This window comes from Lolium perenne, chromosome 4 (genome assembly GCF_019359855.2).
Source record: "Lolium perenne isolate Kyuss_39 chromosome 4, Kyuss_2.0, whole genome shotgun sequence".
Lineage (NCBI taxonomy): Eukaryota > Viridiplantae > Streptophyta > Magnoliopsida > Poales > Poaceae > Lolium > Lolium perenne.
In genome coordinates, this window is record NC_067247.2 from 335,494,899 (window position 1) to 335,513,873 (window position 18,975).

Consider the following 18,975-nt stretch of genomic DNA (forward strand, 5'->3'; position numbering starts at 1 on the left):
TCCAATTGCAATAATTCACATTTAACAAACCCTAATTTACTATGTAAAAATATGATATGGGTTCTGTACATGATCATGGGCTAGAATCAAAATATTGGCTATGTAGTCAATACTAGCTCATTTAAACTATTTCAAATTTTAGGAATTTCAACCAATGAGGTGTAGCACCTCATTTAAATCCTTTCTCAAGTGATATGAAGTAATGTGTTGACCTTTAAATGCTTAGGCTCATACTTGCTCACTTGTAGATTTTTAAATCTAAATAGTATTTACAATTGCCATGGTTATTTAAATCACATGAGATGATGAATCTCATTTAAACCACTTTTCTCAAATACTAAGTGAGAAGTGTTGACCTTGGTCAACATGGGATCATCCCTGGTTATTTGAGAATATTAAATCACCTCAATAGTAGTTGTTATTAAATTAGTTACAACTATGTGTTAAAGCATATGAGAGGTATTCCTCTCATTTAAATCTTGTTCTCAAGTAATTCAACATGAGGTAGTGACCATGGTCTATATAATCTCATATTGAATTATTTGGTGGCCTTAAATCACTACCATGTTAGTATTAAATTGCATGAGGTATGGAACCTCATTTAAATCATTTTCCTCAAATGATAAGTATGAAGAGGTTGATTTTGGTCAACCTAGGTCATATATTATTCATAAGAGAAATTAAATCTTAAGAAGAATTCAATGAGAGGAAATTATTTCTCCAAACCAAAGATAAACCCTACTTCCAATTTTCAATGAGAGGAAACTATCTTCCTAATGTTAAATAAAGAAACCCTAGTATAATTTGTGAATAAATGTAAGTAGTGATGCTAGATCAATGGTGTGAGCCATTAAGGCTAAATAAGACTACTTAAGTGTTGTTTGGTGATTGTATCCTCGTATTCGTTTATAGACGCTAGTACCGGAGACTATCAAGAGGAAGAGGTCTTCTACCAAGAGGAAGAGCAAGAAAACTTTGATCACATCACCAATCAAGGCAAGCTAACACTCTTGCAAGGTTCCCTTGTGCAAAGCTCTACAAGAGCAAGGCACCATTACATTTTACTTTATGAACCTATCCCAAGTTTTTGCTTTACAAGCTTTACTTGAATTTATTTATCAAAGTTACTTTTTGATTTATGATTTACTTGGTTGGATTATAGAGTAGTACAAGAGAATCACACTTAGCCTAGAAAGCTCCAAGATACTTAGCACCCCTCATAACTAGTGGCTAGTGCTCAATATTAAAAGTGACTACTCTGGTTGGGAACTTGTGAATGGAAACGACTTTGAAAACCTTGGAATGATGAGTCATTCTATCGAGAGATTTTGAAGGTGAATATGACTGGTGAATGACTTGGTGAATTTTACTAAAACACTGATGGTTGGGTTCGGATGCGATACCATTCCAATTTTACAAGTACCCCCACAATACCTGAATCTGGGTAAGGCTTAGCTGGAAACTTATGTATTTTAGTATGGGTTCCCTCTGAACAAGCGTCATAGGGGTTATGCTTGAGGCTGCCTCCGTCTCGGTGAAGTGATGTGTAATGACGTGAAATGAGGTGAATGTCCGGCCCAAGCCCCGTGCGATTCCGGGTTGATCTGCGGTTTTCACCGGAGAGGCCAAGCTCATGGGGAGAGGTGCCTATACTAGAATATGTAAATGAAAGGTTAGGATTGGTAGTTCGCGCATCGAGTACGATAAATCAGGGCCGATTACCTCGACGAACTATTGCAATTGTTGTGGCACAAGTGTACAACCTCTGCAGTAAAACCTATTCGAATAGCCGCGTCCGCGGTTATGGACAGTTGGAAAGGCCATACTGTTCCGTCATCAGAACTTTTCTAAAATATAAATGGTGACTTGTGAATTGAATTGAAAGGTGACTTTGACTTTGAATCACAACTGAGTTGTGGGAATGACACTAATGTTCCCACTGGAGTTAGTTGAGCAAATGAAGGTTTTTGATTATTAAAAGTGCTTATGAAATAAAACTGGCTTTATGCAAATGAAACTAGAGCTTAGAACCCCCTTACTATAGTTGATAGTATTTACCTTAGTATTAGTTTGCGAGTACTTTAAAGTACTCATGGCTGTGTCCCTGGCTATTCAAATGGCCAGACTATGAAGACGAGTACGAACCGGAAGAAGGACAGCAGGACGTCTACGACAACTAGGATCACTCCTGACGTCAACAGTTGCCTGTGGAATAGATGGACTACTACTACGCTACTTTCGCTTCCGCTATGTGTTATGTAATGAATAAATAGAACTTCTATTATTGTAATGAGACTGGATCATGTGATCCTTTATTTGTAAGACGATTATGGTATGTAATGAATGATGTGTTGTGATATCAATCTATTATGTCTCGCAAAAACAATATTCCTGGGATTGCGATGAATGGCATAATAGGCATCTGGACTTAAAAATCCGGGTGTTGACAAAATGCGTTCCAGCCGCGTCCCCCAAAGCGTCCCCCAAAGGGATTTGGGGCGCGCCGGACAGAAAATGCGTTCCAGCCGCGTCCCCCAACGTCCTTTTTTGTCCGGCTCGCCCCCATTCGGTGTCCGGCGCCCCGAGCCCGTCCCCGTCCCACAGGGGACGCACCGGGGACGCCGGACACAACGAAAAGCGAGACGGGGAGTGGCGGGGCCGACGCGTCAGCGACACAATAAATTTTTAACCTAACCGTCGCCTACCTCGCGACGAAAGTTATTGGCGGTGCGCAGTTCCCGTGCACGGAGGTTTCTGCCTGTTCGCCTCATCGGTAGAACCAACAAGGGCACCATCCTCCCGCTGGATTTTCCAGTTTAGGTGACTGGGTGTGCCCTCGAGTGTTCTTTCTTAGCAGCGAACACAGGAAACCTTCGATGCACGGCCTAGTTAGGTTTAGTTTCTTTGCAAAATTTTATATTTGTGTCCACGACGGTTCAAACTATGTATTAGTTTGTGGAAAACCACGTTCCCAATTATGTTTTTGTGTAAACCACGTTCCAAATTATGTATTAGTTTGTGGAAATTGAAATAAAAAAGCAAAAAAAAAGTAATTTAAATGTTTGGGGGTGGCGTTTGGGGGACGCAGTTGGGGAGCGACGTCCCCCAAGGCGTCACGAACAAAACACGTCCCCAAACGCTCAATCCCGCTCGGTTTGGGGGACGGTCTGGGGACGCGGCTGGAGATGCTCTTATCCCTCTCTCTCGCCCCGACCACACACTACCAGAAACCTAGTTCGCTGGATCCGCCGCCGGACGCAACCTACCACCCCTAGCCGTCGTGCTCCAGGCTGCCGGACGACGCCCTCCCGCCAGACCACGAAACTCTCCTCTCACGCAACCAACGAGCGGCCTCTCCTCGTTCCCAAATCAGCCGTCTCCCCTCGTTCCCACCTACTCAGATTCGTCGCCCATCTTCCTACTCATATTCGCCCAGGTGGGCGAGACTGTGGCAACGGAGGAGGACGCCGCCGTACGAATCGACGACGAGGCCAAACTCTAGGTCTGGAACACGTGCGAGTTCACAGCTCAGTAAGTCCCAGATGCGAGCCAACCAAGGGACGCACACAGGTCTGGTCCAAGCTTCGGCGACCGCCGCAGCCTCCGGCATTTTCCTGCTACGTGCGGCGGCACCGACCTGACTTCGATATGTTGACCTCACAAGGCGCCGAGGTGAGGCAAGCTGAGGCGACAAGGGAGAGATCCGGCGCGGAGTTCTAAGTTCTGCCTACATCTCCGCCAGACCTCGTCCGCCTTCAGGTGAGGATCCCCCGCGTTTCCCATCAGTTCTGGTTCCTGGTTTGGGCGCGCCGTGGATCTGCCAAGAGCTGGCATCTCGTTTCTTGATTTGCATCCCGTGTGTGCTAGCAACACGCACGTCAGTAGAGAATGTTATCGCATAAGTTAAGATTAATTTTGGGTGTCTATTTCCGTGTGTGCTACTCCAAATACGTTTCAGTGTACTAGGTTTGTTGTAAAGATTGACTCGTCATGTGAACAGTTAGCTACTACTGCGAGCTGCTCTAGATGCTTGAAAACAGCGTTGCCCATGCCCTCTCAATTGCAGATTTAAGGTTAAATGTTTTTTTGCAAATGCTCCATGCAATTTTATATGAACCTGGCAAATCAAGTTCTGCTGATTGCAGTTTCATTCCGATTGGGAAATATTACATGCATGTATATAATCAGAGCTGCTGAGTGATGGAAATATTAAAAGTCATTTCCGTTCTTTCAGTTCTTTGTAACATTTGATGTCCGCCGAGCATATCTTTTCATTCTGATTTTCCTACTTCCAGGGCTGAAATGTTTAAAGCATCTGTTGCAGGTTATTGCTATAAAGCAGCTCAATAGGGATGGTAATCAAGGAAACAGAGAATTTTTGGTGGTGGTTCTGATGGTCAGTTTACTGCACCATCAAAATCTTGTCAATATTGGTTCCATTGCTCACGGTTTACTCCAACATGAACATTTCTTTTGGAATAATTGATCTTGGGAATTTCCTAATTGATCTTGGGAATTTCCCAAATGCTGTACTGAAGCTTGCAATATCCATGTTGGTTAAGTTTTTGTTTCATTTCTCTGTCAGTTATGTTCTTCTTTAATGGGTTTAGATTGCCTACTCCTGACAAGGGTTACATCCTCTCAGTTAACATTCGTTGAATACATCGTCTTCCCACGAGGAGTATATAATCATCAGTACACGATATGCATATAAGAAAATCAAGAAGTGTCATTAAGAAATAAGAATTACTCCTTGCTTCATTATTAGAGAAACTGGTACTTCTAATATTGGGAAACAGTCTACATCTATGATCTATCAGAAAATTGTCTCATGTAATCAAAAATGCTGTTATTGAACCATCTTGTGTGGCTTGTATGCAGTTTTCTCATTACAAATGCTCCCTTTCCAGCTCCATGTTTACTTGTTAATACTACTGGTTTGCATACGTGTATGCTTTACAGTTGCATGCTGATTTTATTGGTGAGGTGGCTGTCTTACGCTGGATCTGAAACATCGAAAATTTCAGGAAAAGGCACTGGAGCAGCTTAAAATTATTGATGGAAAGGGCACTGGTTTGTTCAACCGAACACATCTGTCAGGTAATTTTATTTAGTCCATCCTTGTGTTATGACGATACTGCTAAAATTCCTACACATGAACTTGCTGCATTTTATTCGAACTTCCAGTGACTTGTTTAATTCCTCACGTTGACTGTCAATTATATACTCCATTGGTTATTGCAGTGTTTATTCTTTGTCCCACTCAATTTAGCAAGACATCTTAGCCTCTGTATCTGAGTACTATTTCATCCTATGTCAATATGCTGTACTGCATCTGAGTTTGTCTCCCTTTTCTGAATTGTGGCTGCCAATTTTCGAGTTTTTGTATCAGACTTCGTGTTCATCTACTCTGCATCTTGCTCATATATGAGAACTTGTTCATCCATGTCTTCATCTTTTTCATACACGTCTTCACCTTGTTCATCTGCGGATGGAGTACAATTGAGACCCGGAAGTATGGTACTGATGTGGGTCACCAATTGTTGCAGGGCCTGAGGAGAAGAGCACAATCACGGAGATAGGGGCGTAGGTGCCTTGCCGGTGTACTTGACCGGGAGCTGACAGCCGAGTACGAAATCGCCGCCCCCAGCAGAAGAGATGGTCGGGTGCCCTCAGCTGACGGGATCGCCGCCCGCCCCCTAGCAGAAGAGAAGGGCGCCAATGTGGGGAAGAACGGTAGAAGTTGAAATTCAAACAGAACGATAGAAGTTGAAATCCGAAATTCAAACATAACAATACACACGTACTTTCGCTGTATTTCAGGGTTGTTGGAATTTTCTCCAACGTCTTATACAGTGTAATGGAGCGAGTATGTGTGAGACTAATGCACCATTATCGCCTGTGTTTTATGTTCATTCTCTTCTGCTGTCATGGTGCATATTCTGGTGTCATATTGCTCTTCTTTTGTGATATGTATGTATACTTGCCTCAAATCATATGAAATTTAAAATTCAAAAACCTAAAATGCTTAATTATTGGTCGGCAATACTAATCCCCGACCAACTGTTAGTAGGAATTCTCAGCGTCATGGGCCAATGGAAATGTTGGTCGGGAAAGAATGGATGATCGGCAAAGAAAATGTTGGTTGGCAAAGCTCTAGGTGCGGCGTCGAACCGTCGGTCGGTAAACCAAAGTCGGTCGGGAAAAACCTTTGCCGACCGGACTTACGGTGACCGACAGTGTCGGTTGGCAATACTAATCCCCGACCGACTTTCTGTTGGTGAAGGCCGTTTTCCCGACCAACTTGTCAGTTGGGGTTCTTATGCTGTGGTGTAGTGACTATAGATGCATACACTCATAAATACATACATAAATTCACCCCTATAAACGTAGCGCACACACTCTACCATGAGTACCTCCAAGAGACAGAGTCCGGGAATTACATGAACCTCAAGAGACTTTGTGTTATCATTATGATTTTACCTTATTATCTCGTTTTTAGTTCCTGGATAAGGGGAGCTATATAATCATAAGAGATGTATGTCGGCATGGATATGCCTGCACATAAAAAACGTAACATGTGTCTTAATTTTATGGTTATGGTCTTATGGAATTGTAGGACTAGAAAAATAATACATGCCATGCTCGGGAAGACTTTTGTCTCAATAAAGTACAATCTTTGGCTTGTTCTCTAGAGGATTGGGCTATCTTTGAACCATGTTTATTTTTGTTTTTATTTACTTATTTATTTTGCAGCTATCTCACAAATCAAATACCACTTATTTCATGTCGGTAAGTTTTTTTTGTCTAAAATAAAATGATAGTAGGACTACTGGATGAAGACTAGCAAGCTAGCTACCTGCTTCTGCTTGTAAAATGTCAAATTCGCAACCAGGCATAATCAGGACAGGGAGCCAACTACTCATGGCTAGAATACAAGAAAATGAGAAAATATTGACCAGAAAAAAAAAAGCAATTAGGCTTCAGCTAATAAGCTTCCACACGGTCCCATCAAGGATTCCAGATGACATGTGACGCAGCTAGCATTGCCATCCATCCACTAGTCTAGTACTGACCTAGCAGCAGCAGCATCATCAGAGAGATGTTTCTTCTTCCCCTCGTCGCCTCCACCTCAATCTCCCGCTCCGGCTGCTTCAGCTTCTTCCCAGATGCAGATGGTATTCCACGCAGTAGGAACAGCACTAGTCTCTCCTCCAGCTCCAGGGTAGGTAATGATTATTTTTCTTATCCTTTTAGGAATTTTCGTCCTCTCTTCCTACTCCAACTGAATCTATCTAAAGATGCAATAATTTGTGGCGGTGCTTGCTCTTAGGGAAGGCAAAGGAGGTTGGAACTGAGACTTCAACCATCGTCGACTAGTCCTCCTGTTGGTCATCGCCATGGGCAGCAGCAGCATCAGCATCATGGAAGCATGGGAGCTGCGCGAGCCGGCAATGGCAGCGACGGCATTGCAACCAACCTTCCTGAAGCTGACGACTACTGCTTAACAGCGAGAGACATAGTGCGTGCCACCTACGGACCTACCACTCCCCTTCATGGATCATCTTTTACCATGAAAATGGAAGGAATTAAGATGTAAATGCATGCTCCTCTGCTCTACTAACATTACTGCTCGTTGCAACTCATGCAGAGGTGTGTGGTGCTGGACATCGAGGGCACCACCACCCCCATCCCCTTCGTCGCCGACGTCCTCTTCCCCTACGCCCGCTCCAATGTCCGTGCCTACCTTGTTGACACTTACCGCACCCGCCAGACCATGGACGACATTGCCTTCCTCCGCGCCCAGATCGACAAGGACTTAGCCGATGGAGTTCCAAGCGCCGTGCTAGTTCCACCGCCATCAGCACCCAAGGAAGAGGTCATCGATGCCCTAGTGGCCAACGTGGAGGCCATGATCGACGCGGACCGCAAGCTCCCGGCACTCAAGCAGCTCCAGGGCCGGATATGGCGACTCGGCTTCGACGGCGGCGAGATCCAGGGCGTCGTCTATGACGACGTCGCCGAGGCTCTCGCGCGGTGGCATGGCACCGGCGCCGTCAGGAGCTACATCTACTCCAGCGGCAGCAGGGAGGCGCAGCGGCTGATATTCGGCAACACTGAAGCCCACGGCGACCTCAGGAGATACCTATCTGCCTTCTTCGACACCAGCGTCGGGTACTCGCGTAGCATATCAAATCTTGCATTCCTCGTAAAGACCATATACTATTTCATCTCCATTGTTGAGCTTGATCGGTATGGAGGTTTGCAGGGGGAAGAGGGAGCCCCGGAGTTACTATGAGATCTGGCAGACGCTGGGAGTGGACAGCCCGTCTCAGATACTCTTCCTGACCGATGTCTACCAGGAAGCCACAGCCGCAAGGGATGCAGGTCTGCAATCACATCTCCTTTCCCCTTTTTTCACTCACAATTTCTTCACAGCAACATCAATGTTGCACCTACTGAACTAACTGATGCTTAAGACTATTAACACAAATCGAAAGAAAGGCATCTCATTTCAAGCATATTTCAGCTATTGGAAAGCAGTTGCATACATTTCAAACTCACAAGGATACACAACACTTCACGAATGGGTTGCATATACATGTAATGGAATGTACATGACAAAGTTTGCCTTTTCAAAGACTCATCATACATTTCGATTTCACAGGTTTTGAGGTGCTCATATCTATCAGGCCTGGAAACGCGCCGCTCCCCGATGACCATGGCTTCCAGACCATCACGTCGTTTGCACAGATCTCTGTCTGAATGCCTCAACTGGCTTACCCCTGTATATGGACAAAAGCTGTGTGTTATCTACAGGGCATCTGATTTAATCGGAATCTATCTTGTATCCTGCAACAGTTAACAACCGATCGAATTACAACTTACAAGGCACAAGAGTTGGTACAATGTTTTAAGGACTTCGTGTGATGACAGCTTGGTATGATCAGGGTGGTTCCTAAAAGCATAAGGGTGATACTTTATCAAAGCCCTCTTACTAAAGTTCCTCCAAAAATGAACATATTTTATTGATAATTAATTCTACGACAAGTGACTACCTCAACAACGCACAAATGAGAGACAGGCCTTTGTCTCATTTGCAACGATTTCATCCCGACATGGTATCCAGTCAAATGCCAAAACCAGCTTCAATGACTGCCATTACAGAAGGACGGAAAATGAATAACACAGAGAAATGGCAGAAAAGGGAACCCAATCAACACAAGAATTTACCATGTGCAAAAAACATGACAGAAATTGGCACCTCAGTCTTGCATTTCAATATCTGTAGATTCAACCTCCATACTGTTTGACTGAACAGAGGCTATCAGATCCTCAATTCTAAGAGAAGCATGCCTGGCAGCATATTGGAATAGAACCTGAACACACGAAATAAGAGCTTAGGTACACGTGATGAAAATGAGAGTTTAAATCAGTGCTTGGTCATGTCAACACTTACTTTGGAGTGGCTGTCAGCAAAATTACGAGAGCGGTTCAGCTTCCCAACAAACTGCAGCTCACCAATCTCCATCTTTCCATCCACAAGTTTCACGCTTTCATCTCTTACACTGAAGCGGAGAAGGTTCCCTGGCCGCAGGTTTGACTGCACACAAAAAAAAAAAAGCATAATCATATAAGCGTATGTGGTTTATGATTAAAACATATTCAGGTAAGGAAAATAGACAGGTGGTCACTGTATAGGAAGGCACGCAAAATCAACAAAGAGCATGCAGCTGTTATGGTCGGTTTGACCTATACACGCAAGAAGCCCACTAGTGGCTAGTTATGGGCTTAGCCCAAGTAAATTAGGGTTTAGAGGAGGCCGTCCTCCTATATAAACACTTGTATCCCTTCGAGATTAATCAGACAATATTCAGTATCATTACTGTCTCGTCTCCTGAAGGGAGACGGGAGACCCCTGCGCCCCGCCGCACCAGCCCTAGCCGCCGCCTCCTTCCTCCGCGACGGCGCCCAGCCGCCGGCGCCGAGCTCTCCAGCCTCTCCGCCCTCACTTCCACCCTTACAACCTCCGCCCTAGACCCGGTAGAACCCTAGCTCCTACCACTTTGGTATCAGATTGCCTAGGTCTCATGGGCTCCAACGGCCCCCCGTCGACCCCATCACCGCCACGTCCGCCGCCGCCACCAACACCACCACCGCCACCGCCGCCATGACCGGCGCCCACGCGCCGCGAGGGAGCCACCGCCGCCGCCAACGGAGACCAGGCCGCCGCCGCCCACGGGCCTCGACCTCCCGCCCGCTACTTTGGCGGACCTCGCCGGCGATCTCCGCGCCATCCGTTTCGAGCTCGCGGAGATCAAGGCCGGCCCCACCGCCCGCCGTTCCGCCGCCGGCCCCACCGCCCGCCTCCGCCGCCAAGAACGGGTGCCCCGCGTGGTGGCCGCCATCGCCTTCGCCAATTCCCACATGGATCGACGCGTCGCCCGTCTACACTCAAACTGCGGCACGGACGACGGTCCAACAGCCCGCCCACACCCTTGGCGGTCTGGCGGGTTTGCGGCCCCCTTCGCCGCGAGCACGTCCTTCAACCCGGGCCGCCGGGAGGGCGCCCCGAGGTCCCGCCTCGGCACGGCAGCCGCCCGCTTCACCAAGCCGGAGTTCTCCACCTACGACGGCGCCACCGATCCCCGAATCGCCGAACCGGTGTGGCGGTTCTTTCGGGGCGACGGACGCTCGCACCGACCGCACGTGGATCGCCTCCTATCACCTACGGGCGCCGCGCAGACTTGGTACTACGCCCTCGAGCAGACGAGGGCGGGATGCCGTCTCGGGAGCGCTTCCGCGACCCGTGCCTCCGGCGGTTTGGGCCGACCCTACGCGGAAGCCGCCTCGCCGGGCGGGACGCCTCGCCTTCACCACCACGGTCCGAGACTTCGCCGACCGTTTCGAGCGCTCGCGTGCCATGCCCGGGCGTCTCGGCGCGGCGGCGCGCCGATCTCTTCGTCGGCGGCCTCCCCGACTACATCCGCGTCGACGTCGAGATGCGCGAGCTGCGGACTGCAGACGGCCATGTACTACGCACGAGCCTACGAGCGGCGGGCCATCGCCATGCGGCGGGTCTACGCGCAACGTGGCGGCGCTCGTCCCGCGCTTCGACCCGCCCCGACGCCCACCGCCCCGACGCGCCGCGCCGGCCGCCGCGCCGCGGGCCCTCTGCGCCGACTCGCCCCTTCAAACGGCTGACGGCTGCGGAGCAGCTCGAGCGGCGCCGCTAGGGGCTGTGCTTCAACTGCGACGAGAAGTACGCGCCGAGCCACACGTGCGCCGCCTCTTCTACCTGGAGACCGTCGACGACACCGACATGGAGGCCCTCACCGCCGAGCTCGCGGCCGCCACCGTCACTGAGGCCGGTGTCACGACCTACGCGCCGGTCGACGCGTCCGCCTTCGTCGTCTCTCTTCATGCTATGGCGGGCATCAAGACGGCAAAGACGATGCTGCTCCCGGTGACGATCCATGGGGAGCGTCTCACCGCGGCGGTGGACACGGGCTCGACGCACAACTTCCTATCCAACACCGCCATGCGCCGCCTCGCTCTCCGGCGGCGGGATCGGAGAAGTACGGCGTCACCGTCGCCAACGGGGACCGTCTTACGTGCCAGGGCGTGGCGCGACAGGTTCCCGTGCTCGTCGGCGACGAGCCATTCTCCATCGACTGCGTCGGCATCGACTTGGGCTGCTACGACTTCATCCTCGGCCTCGACTTCCTGAGCACCTTAGGCCCCATCCTTTGGGACCTCGACGTGCTGTCCCTCATCTTCTGGCGCGAGGGCGGCCGCCGTGTTCACTGGACGGGCTTGGGCAGCACTGGCGCATCCCCACAGCTCCACCTGATGGCCGCCGCGCTTGACAAGGCACACCCGCTCCTGGCCGACTTATCGCAAAGAAGACGGCGACCTCTTCGACGAGCCGCAGGGCCTCCTCCCTCGCGGCCCCGTGACCACCGCATACACCTGCCGCCCTAACACGGCGCCGTCGGCCGTGCGGCCGTCACGGTACCCCAGTGCAGAAGGACGAGCTCGAGCGCCGGGTGGCGGTCATGCTAGCACGGGGCATCATCCGGATTTCGACGTCGCCGTTCTGCGCCCCCGTGCTCCTTGTGCGCAAGGCCGACGGCACGTGGCGCTTCGCATCGACTTTCGCGCCCTCAACACCGTCACGTCCAAGGACAAGTTCCCCATCCCCGTCGTGGATGAGCTCCTGGACGAGCTGCATGGCGCGCGCTTCTTCACCAAGCTCGACTTGCGCTCGGGCTATCATCAGGTGCGCATGCACCCGAACGACATCGCCAAGACGGCGTTCCGCACTCACCACGGCCACTACGAGTTCTTGGTGATGTCGTTCGGCCTCTCCAACGCGCCGGCAACCTTCCAGGCCCTGATGAACGACGTGCTCAGCCCCTACTTACGACGCTTTGTGCTTGTTTTCTTTGATGATATTTTGATCTACAGCGCATCCTGGGCGGAGCACTGCAAAGACGTGGCCATCATCTTCAACGAGCTTCGAGCGCATCGTCTTCATCTCAAGCGCTCGAAGTGCTCGTTTGGCACGACCTCCGTCGCGTACTTGGGCCACGTCATCTCCGCCGACGGGGTCGCGATGGACGCGGACAAGGTCGCCGCAGTCGCCGCCTGGCCGACGCCCCAGTCGCCGCGCGCTCTTCGCGGATTTTTGGGCCTCGCGGGATACTACCGGCGGTACATCCAGGACTTCGGCCTCATCGCCGCGCCTCTCACGCGCCTGCTTCGCCGCGACGCCTTCTCCTGGGACGAGGAGGCCGCCACGGCCTTCGCCGCCCTGCGGCGGGCACTCACGACGGGCCCCGTTCTTCGGATGCCGGACTTCGACGAGCCGTTCGTGGTGGATCGCGACGCCTCGGCATCGGCTTCGGCGCCGTCCTTCACCAGGGCGAGGGCCACTCGCTTTCTTCGGCCGCCCTTCGCCGCACGCCACCACAAGCTCGCCGCATATGAGCGCGAGTGATCGGGCTGGTCTGTGCGGTGCGCCCGCGGTGGGCGTATCTTTGGGGCCGGACGTTCCGTGTGCGCACGGACCATTACGGCCTGAAGTTCTTCTTGGATCGGCGCCTCTCCACGGTGCCGCGACATCGGTGGATCGGCAAGCTCTTCGGCTTCGACTTCACCGTCGAGTACCGACCGGCCGCCTCAACACGATCGCGACGCCCTGTCCCGCCGCGACATCGACGACGCCGCGGACGCACCCACGGTCGGTGCGGCCCTGCGCATCCACTCCGGGCCATCTTTCGCCTTCATCGACGAGGTTCGCCGCGCCATCGCCGAGGCCGCGGATGCGCCAGAATGCGCCGGCGCTGGCCGACGGCGAGCTGGCGCGCCATGGCGCTTGGACGAGGGACTACTCCTCCATGGGCGGCGCATCTTCGTGCCGGATCATGGCGACTGCGCCACCGGGCCTTGTCCTTGGCGCATTCTGCAGTCACGAGGGCGTCCAAAGACCCTGCACCGTCTCCGCGCTGATTTTTACATTCCGTGGGATGGCGTCTGGTGCGAGATCGGGTGCGAGCGTGTGTCACGTGCCGGCGGAACAAGACGGAGACGCTCCGTCCGGCGGGCTTATCGCAACCGCCGGACGTGCCGTCCCAGTGTGGCGGACATCTCCATGGACTTCATCGAGGGGCTGCCGAAGGTTGGCGGCAAGTCCGTCATCCTCACGGTGGTCGACCGTTTCTCCAAGTACGCGCACTTCATCGCCCTCGGCCATCCCTATACGGCGGCGTCCGTGGCACGCGCCTTCTTCGACGGCATCGTTCGCCTCCACGGGTTTCCGTCCTCCATCGTCGATGATCGTGATCCGGTGTTCACGGGTCACGTACGGAGGGACCTCTTTGGGTTGGCGGGCGTGAAGCTCCGCATGAGCACGGCGTTTCATCCTCGAACGGACGACGATCCGAGGTCGTCAACAAGATCATCGCCATGTACACCGCCGCATCACCGGGGATCATCCACGAGCTTGGGTGGATCGCTAGCGTGGGCCGAGTATCGCTACAACACGTCCTACCACTCCGCGCCGCACACTACTCCCTTTGAGGTGGTCTACGGAGGCCACCACCGGCGATGCTTCCCTATGCGTACGGCACGGCCCGTGCGAGACGGCGGATGACTGCTGCGTACCGCGACGAGATCCTGGGCGAGGCGCGCCGGCGACTTCTTCGAGCTCGGCGGTGGCGAGGAGGTACTATGATGCACATCATCGCGAGGCGGAGTCGCGGTGGACGGCGGGTCCGGCTCCGCCTTCTTCACCTGGACGACCCGGTCCTTGGACCCGCGCTCCGGCGCAAGTTGGGCCCTCGTTACGCCGGTCCTTTCCGTGTCTTTGGAGCGCATCGGCAAGCTCGCCTACCGCCTTGAGTTGCTGCGGGCTCGCGCCTCCACGACGTCTTCAACGTCGGTCTCTGAAGGCCTACCGGGCGACCCTCCTTCTGCACCACCAGCTCTTCCACCTACTTCGGATGGGCGTCTCGAGCCCGCCCCGGCGAGTGTGGCTCGCGTGTTGAAGGCCCGCGAGCGCCGTGGTGTTTGGCACGTCTTGGTGCATTGGACGGGCTCGCCCAGAGGACGAGGCGACTTGGGAGAAGCTTGAAGATCTCCGCCCAGCTTTCAGAAGTTCGGCTCGAGGACGAAATTTGTTTGAGAAGGCGGGGAGAGATGTTATGGTCGGTTTGACCTATACACGCAAGAAGCCCACTAGTGGCTAGTTATGGGCTTAGCCCAAGTAAATTAGGGGCTTAGCCCAAGTAAATTAGGGTTTAGAGGAGGCCGTCCTCCTATATAAACACTTGTATCCCTTCGAGATTAATCAGACAATATTCAGTATCATTACTGTCTCGTCTCCTGAAGGGAGACGGAGACCCTCGCGCCCGCCGCACCAGCCCTAGCCGCCGCCTCCTTCCTCCGCGACGGCGCCCAGCCGCCGGCGCCGAGCTCTCCAGCCTCTCCGCCCTCACTTCCACCCTTACAACCTCCGCCCTAGACCCGGTAGAACCCTAGCTCCTACCAGCAGCATCTAAAAAATATGTTTGCATATACTAAGTGCATCGCCGCAGAGATAGCATCATGTCACGAGCATGTACACGAATTATCTATTATGGTCATAATGAATCATTAAGATGCTTGGCAAAGAGGTATTTTAAATCTGCATTGAATAATTTGTATGGCCTGGAATATCCCATTTTCCAATATGCGGATGACACATTGATAATATTGCCAGCTGATGAAACTCAGTTGTGTAGTTTAAAAGAATTGTTGCACAAATTCTCTACATCTACTGGGATGAAAGTTAATTATACCAAGACATCAATGATCCCTATAAATATCTCAGCTAAAAGATGTGTGAGCCTGGCAGAGGCCTATTGTTGTAAAGCAGAAAGCCTTCCTTTTACATACTAGGGCTTGCCCATGGGTACCACTAAGCCAAGGATCGAACATTTCATTAATATCACTGAGAGAATTGATAGGAGGCTATCTGGCATTGCCTCTATTTTGTCATATGATGGAAGACTAGTAGTGGTTAAGTCAATTTTCATGTTCATGTTAAATTTTGCCATGTGCACCTTGAAAGTTCCTTTCTCTATAATTGATCATGTTGAAGGATCAGCTAGAGGATTTCTATGGGCTGGAAAAGATATTGAAAAAAGAGGCAAGTGCTTGGTTAAGTGGGAGAATGTTTGCAAGCCCAAGTCTGCCGGAGGTCTAGGGAATATTGGACTTGATGACTCAGAGTTCTGCTTTACTCATGAAAAATCTATATAAATTTATGAATTGAATGGATATTCCATGGGTTCAATTAATCTGGAATGCTCACTACAAGCCTAACCTCACACCACAGAACACTGCTCCTGTCGGCTCCTTTTGGTGGAAAGATTGCTCTGTGGGATTTTTTTTCAAATCTGTCTAAATACACCCCTGGTGATGGCAGTACTATTAGAATGTGGAAAGATAAATGAATGGAGATGGAAGTGAAAGAAAAAATCCCTCAGTTATTCTCATTCTCAAGGAATCAGGATATCACTATTAAAGAGATCTGCAACATTGCTAGTGATGATTTCTATGATCACTTCCACCTACCACTGTCGATGCCTGCATCTCATCAGTCTGATAATATGCTTGACATTATTAACCCTCTTATTTGCATGGAAGGGATGGATAAATGGATGATACAGAACAATGCTACATTCTCTAGCAAAAAGGTTTAGACAGCTATGTCACCATCTGATCAAGCTCCTAAGCCTTTCAACTAGATATAGAAATCCTGTGTCCAGCCTAAGCATACGTTCTTCTTTTGGTTATTAATTCAGGACTGACTGAATAACAAAGATTTATTGGAGAGAAAGAATTTGCATGTTGTCAATGTCAACTTTTCTCTCTGCCAAGATAACTCCAGAGAAATTTGCATGCACTTATTTTTCAGATGTGATTTTAGCAAATGCTTCTAGTGGAAGCTACACCTTGAATGGAACACTCATATGCTACTGATGGATATGTTAATGGATAGCAGACGGAGATATAATTTAAAGAGTTTCAAGGAAATTCTTGTTGCTGGCTGTTGGGCCATTTGGAATCACAGGAATCGCCACATATTTGATGGACAAGACGTTGCAATTATGGGGTGCTTCAGATTCTTCAAGGAAGATCTCAGTCTTATAATTCATAGGGCCAAACCAAGTTTGAAAGAGGGAATGCAGCAGTGCGTAGACATTTTGTAAATTATTTTTGAACTACTCCTGTTGATGCAAATATTCTGTTTATAAAATGAAAAAATGATGCAGTAGGGAGTTTTCCCTACTGTTTTTCTGTCAAAAAAAATTAATCATCAAGATGATGGTTTGAGCACCATATGATAGGTCGCAGAATTGAAGTTTATTTACACCGTAGCAACTAACAGGGAGGGAAACCACTGAGACACGGATCATGCATCATAATTATTTATATAAGCTTCATGTCCAAACAGTACCTTCTGTACAAATTCGCTGTTCAAGCTACCAAACACAATTGGAGGGTCATCAGACGTAATTAGCTTCCCATCCTCTTGCAGCTCCAACACAACCTGATAACGAAACAAGCCCAACAAAATTATATTATTAAGAAATGAAGTGAAGCGGTAGCAAGCGCTAGAGTTGAAAATATTTTTCATCTTTCTACGAGTTATCTAATCAACTATAGTACGGGTATATTCGCAAAAAAAAAGAACTATAGTACGAGTAATCATAACAGAGAAAGGAACCTACATGCTGCTCGGTTGGAACTTGTCCTTCACTATCCGTATCAAGAACATATTGGCTGCAAGTCTCATCTTTCCATACCAGCGTAAGGGGTGTGATTCCAGATTGATAATGTGCATGCCTGATAAGAGCAAAAAAAATCCCCTAAGTGCCGTGAAATGTAAAAGGAGTTTGCAAACATGAGAATATGTGTATCAAGAACATATGAATAAAGGTCTGGAGACAGAAGTTCTTACTTGTTGTAAAACAGCAAACCATCCTTGACATAAGGTGTGCTTAGCGAATATGCCGCTTGAAGACCCTCAAGGGTGGACTCATACATGGAGACAGAGCTGAATCTATACCGATGGTAGGTCGATGGAGGGTCGCCAGCTGAGGTCTCCGTGAGCTTCGAGTTCACCCAGAAAAACCTGAACTCGGCAGTGCAGTCATACAACGAATAACCTCGCCAACATATCATATCGACAATATAGTATGTCTCATCAGGCTGCAGCACAAGAACATAAACCGGCAAGACAACACAAAGATTAGAAACAGTCATTAAGAAAGAGAGTAAAGGATCAGGCAGCCAGTGCCCTAAAACAATCATTTGCTTGGCTACCTCGTGGAATATGCAGTCAAGGATAGAGTAGGAGCTTGCTGGGCCAGAGATTCCCCTCTTTGATCCGTTGGGCAGGGCAGAAGGAAACCGGTGGAGAATGGTCCCGTTACGGAGCCTGCTGATGGTGATGCCGTTGGACGACATGACCAGGCATCGCTTGCCGGCAGGCCTGGCACAGACATGCCTGAATACAGAAAAATTAAATTGTTGGCGCAAAATGTCAATCCTTCTTGGTTTGTACAGTAACTTCTAACTTGACTTGGGAGTACAATGCTATGCTAGCGCTATTTCACAATGGTAGGCTTAGGTAAGTTGCACCCGGTTGTAATTTGCAAGCTAGAAGACACGCAAAGTTTGCTGCTAGGATGAGGATGAACTGACAAGGGCATGCCAAATAGAACATACTCCGTAATGGAAGAGTCATCTTTCGAAGAGACTAAAGACGAATCGAACATGAATCGAGATGACGGGGGACGACGGATTACCAGTCGCGGGCGAGGTGGGGAGGGGCGTCGACCATCCACTCCGGGAGCATGATCTGGCGGGCGAACCGGCGGCGCTGGTCGGGGCCGCGGAGCTTGGCTGCGGCCGCGGCGACTTCGGCGACGGCGGGCTCGTCTCCGCGGGCGTCGGGGGAGGTAGGCGGTTGGTCGTCGGAGGAGGACGACGGGGTGGACAGGAGGGAGTTGGCGAGGCTGCGTGCCCGCGCCTGGGCGTCGGCGCGCCGGGCGGACTGAGTCCGGAGCGCGGAGTCGCGGCGGCGCTGCTGGTCGGAGATGGCGGCGCGCTTGTAGGGCCGGCGGGGGTCGTGCTGCGGCGGCGCCATGGCTGACGGAGGTAGAGTAGACGAGGGTGGTTTTGATTTGGGCTGGACTGGCGCTCGGGCCCCTCTCAGGCTGGATATAATGGAAGGTGTTTAAAAGAAATAATTTTTAAAAATAAACTGGCTTTTCTACTAGTAGCGCTATAAAATTCGTTCCACTAAGATGTATTTAGTGTTCCGTTATTCAATTAAAGGATCATTTCGTGCGGAAAATTTATCTACCCGTGTGAGTTAAGATTTTCCTATATAAATGCAGAGCGACTAACAAATCTTTC

General features: G+C 50.1%; 2 protein-coding genes and 1 long non-coding RNA gene across 10 annotated transcripts; 2 read left to right on the forward strand and 1 right to left on the reverse strand.

Annotated features, from left to right (window-relative positions):
* The first annotated feature begins 3,185 nt into the window (after positions 1-3,185).
* On the forward strand, positions 3,186-5,937 carry LOC127296539 (uncharacterized). Its single transcript, XR_007848528.2, has 4 exons — positions 3,186-3,759; positions 4,325-4,396; positions 5,028-5,100; positions 5,550-5,937. It is a non-coding gene; the product is annotated as an uncharacterized lncRNA (long non-coding RNA).
* A 1,084-nt stretch (positions 5,938-7,021) lies between these two features.
* On the forward strand, positions 7,022-8,840 carry LOC127296538 (probable bifunctional methylthioribulose-1-phosphate dehydratase/enolase-phosphatase E1). Its single transcript, XM_051326647.2, has 5 exons — positions 7,022-7,225; positions 7,334-7,522; positions 7,652-8,175; positions 8,270-8,388; positions 8,669-8,840. Exons 1-5 carry the CDS (start codon positions 7,103-7,105, stop codon positions 8,764-8,766), a joined length of 1,053 nt encoding a protein of 350 aa, XP_051182607.1. The 5' UTR covers positions 7,022-7,102; the 3' UTR covers positions 8,767-8,840.
* Positions 8,493-18,755, reverse strand: LOC127296536 (uncharacterized). 8 transcript variants are annotated; one of them, XR_007848522.2, is made up of 10 exons: positions 18,363-18,755; positions 17,878-18,061; positions 17,513-17,763; positions 17,283-17,397; positions 17,009-17,101; positions 9,461-9,604; positions 9,266-9,380; positions 9,060-9,156; positions 8,890-8,959; positions 8,493-8,786 (listed from the first exon to the last, which is right to left on the reverse strand). XR_007848522.2 is itself a non-coding variant. In XM_051326646.2 (8 exons), exons 1-7 carry the CDS (start codon positions 18,701-18,703, stop codon positions 9,267-9,269), a joined length of 1,242 nt encoding a protein of 413 aa, XP_051182606.1. In that variant the 5' UTR covers positions 18,704-18,755; the 3' UTR covers positions 8,493-8,786; position 9,266. The 8 variants fall into 8 exon arrangements, 2 of the variants coding, with proteins under 2 accessions (XP_051182606.1, XP_051182605.1); XR_007848523.2 differs by having other exon boundaries at positions 8,890-8,979; XR_007848524.2 differs by having other exon boundaries at positions 9,235-9,380.
* Positions 18,756-18,975: the final 220 nt, after the last annotated feature.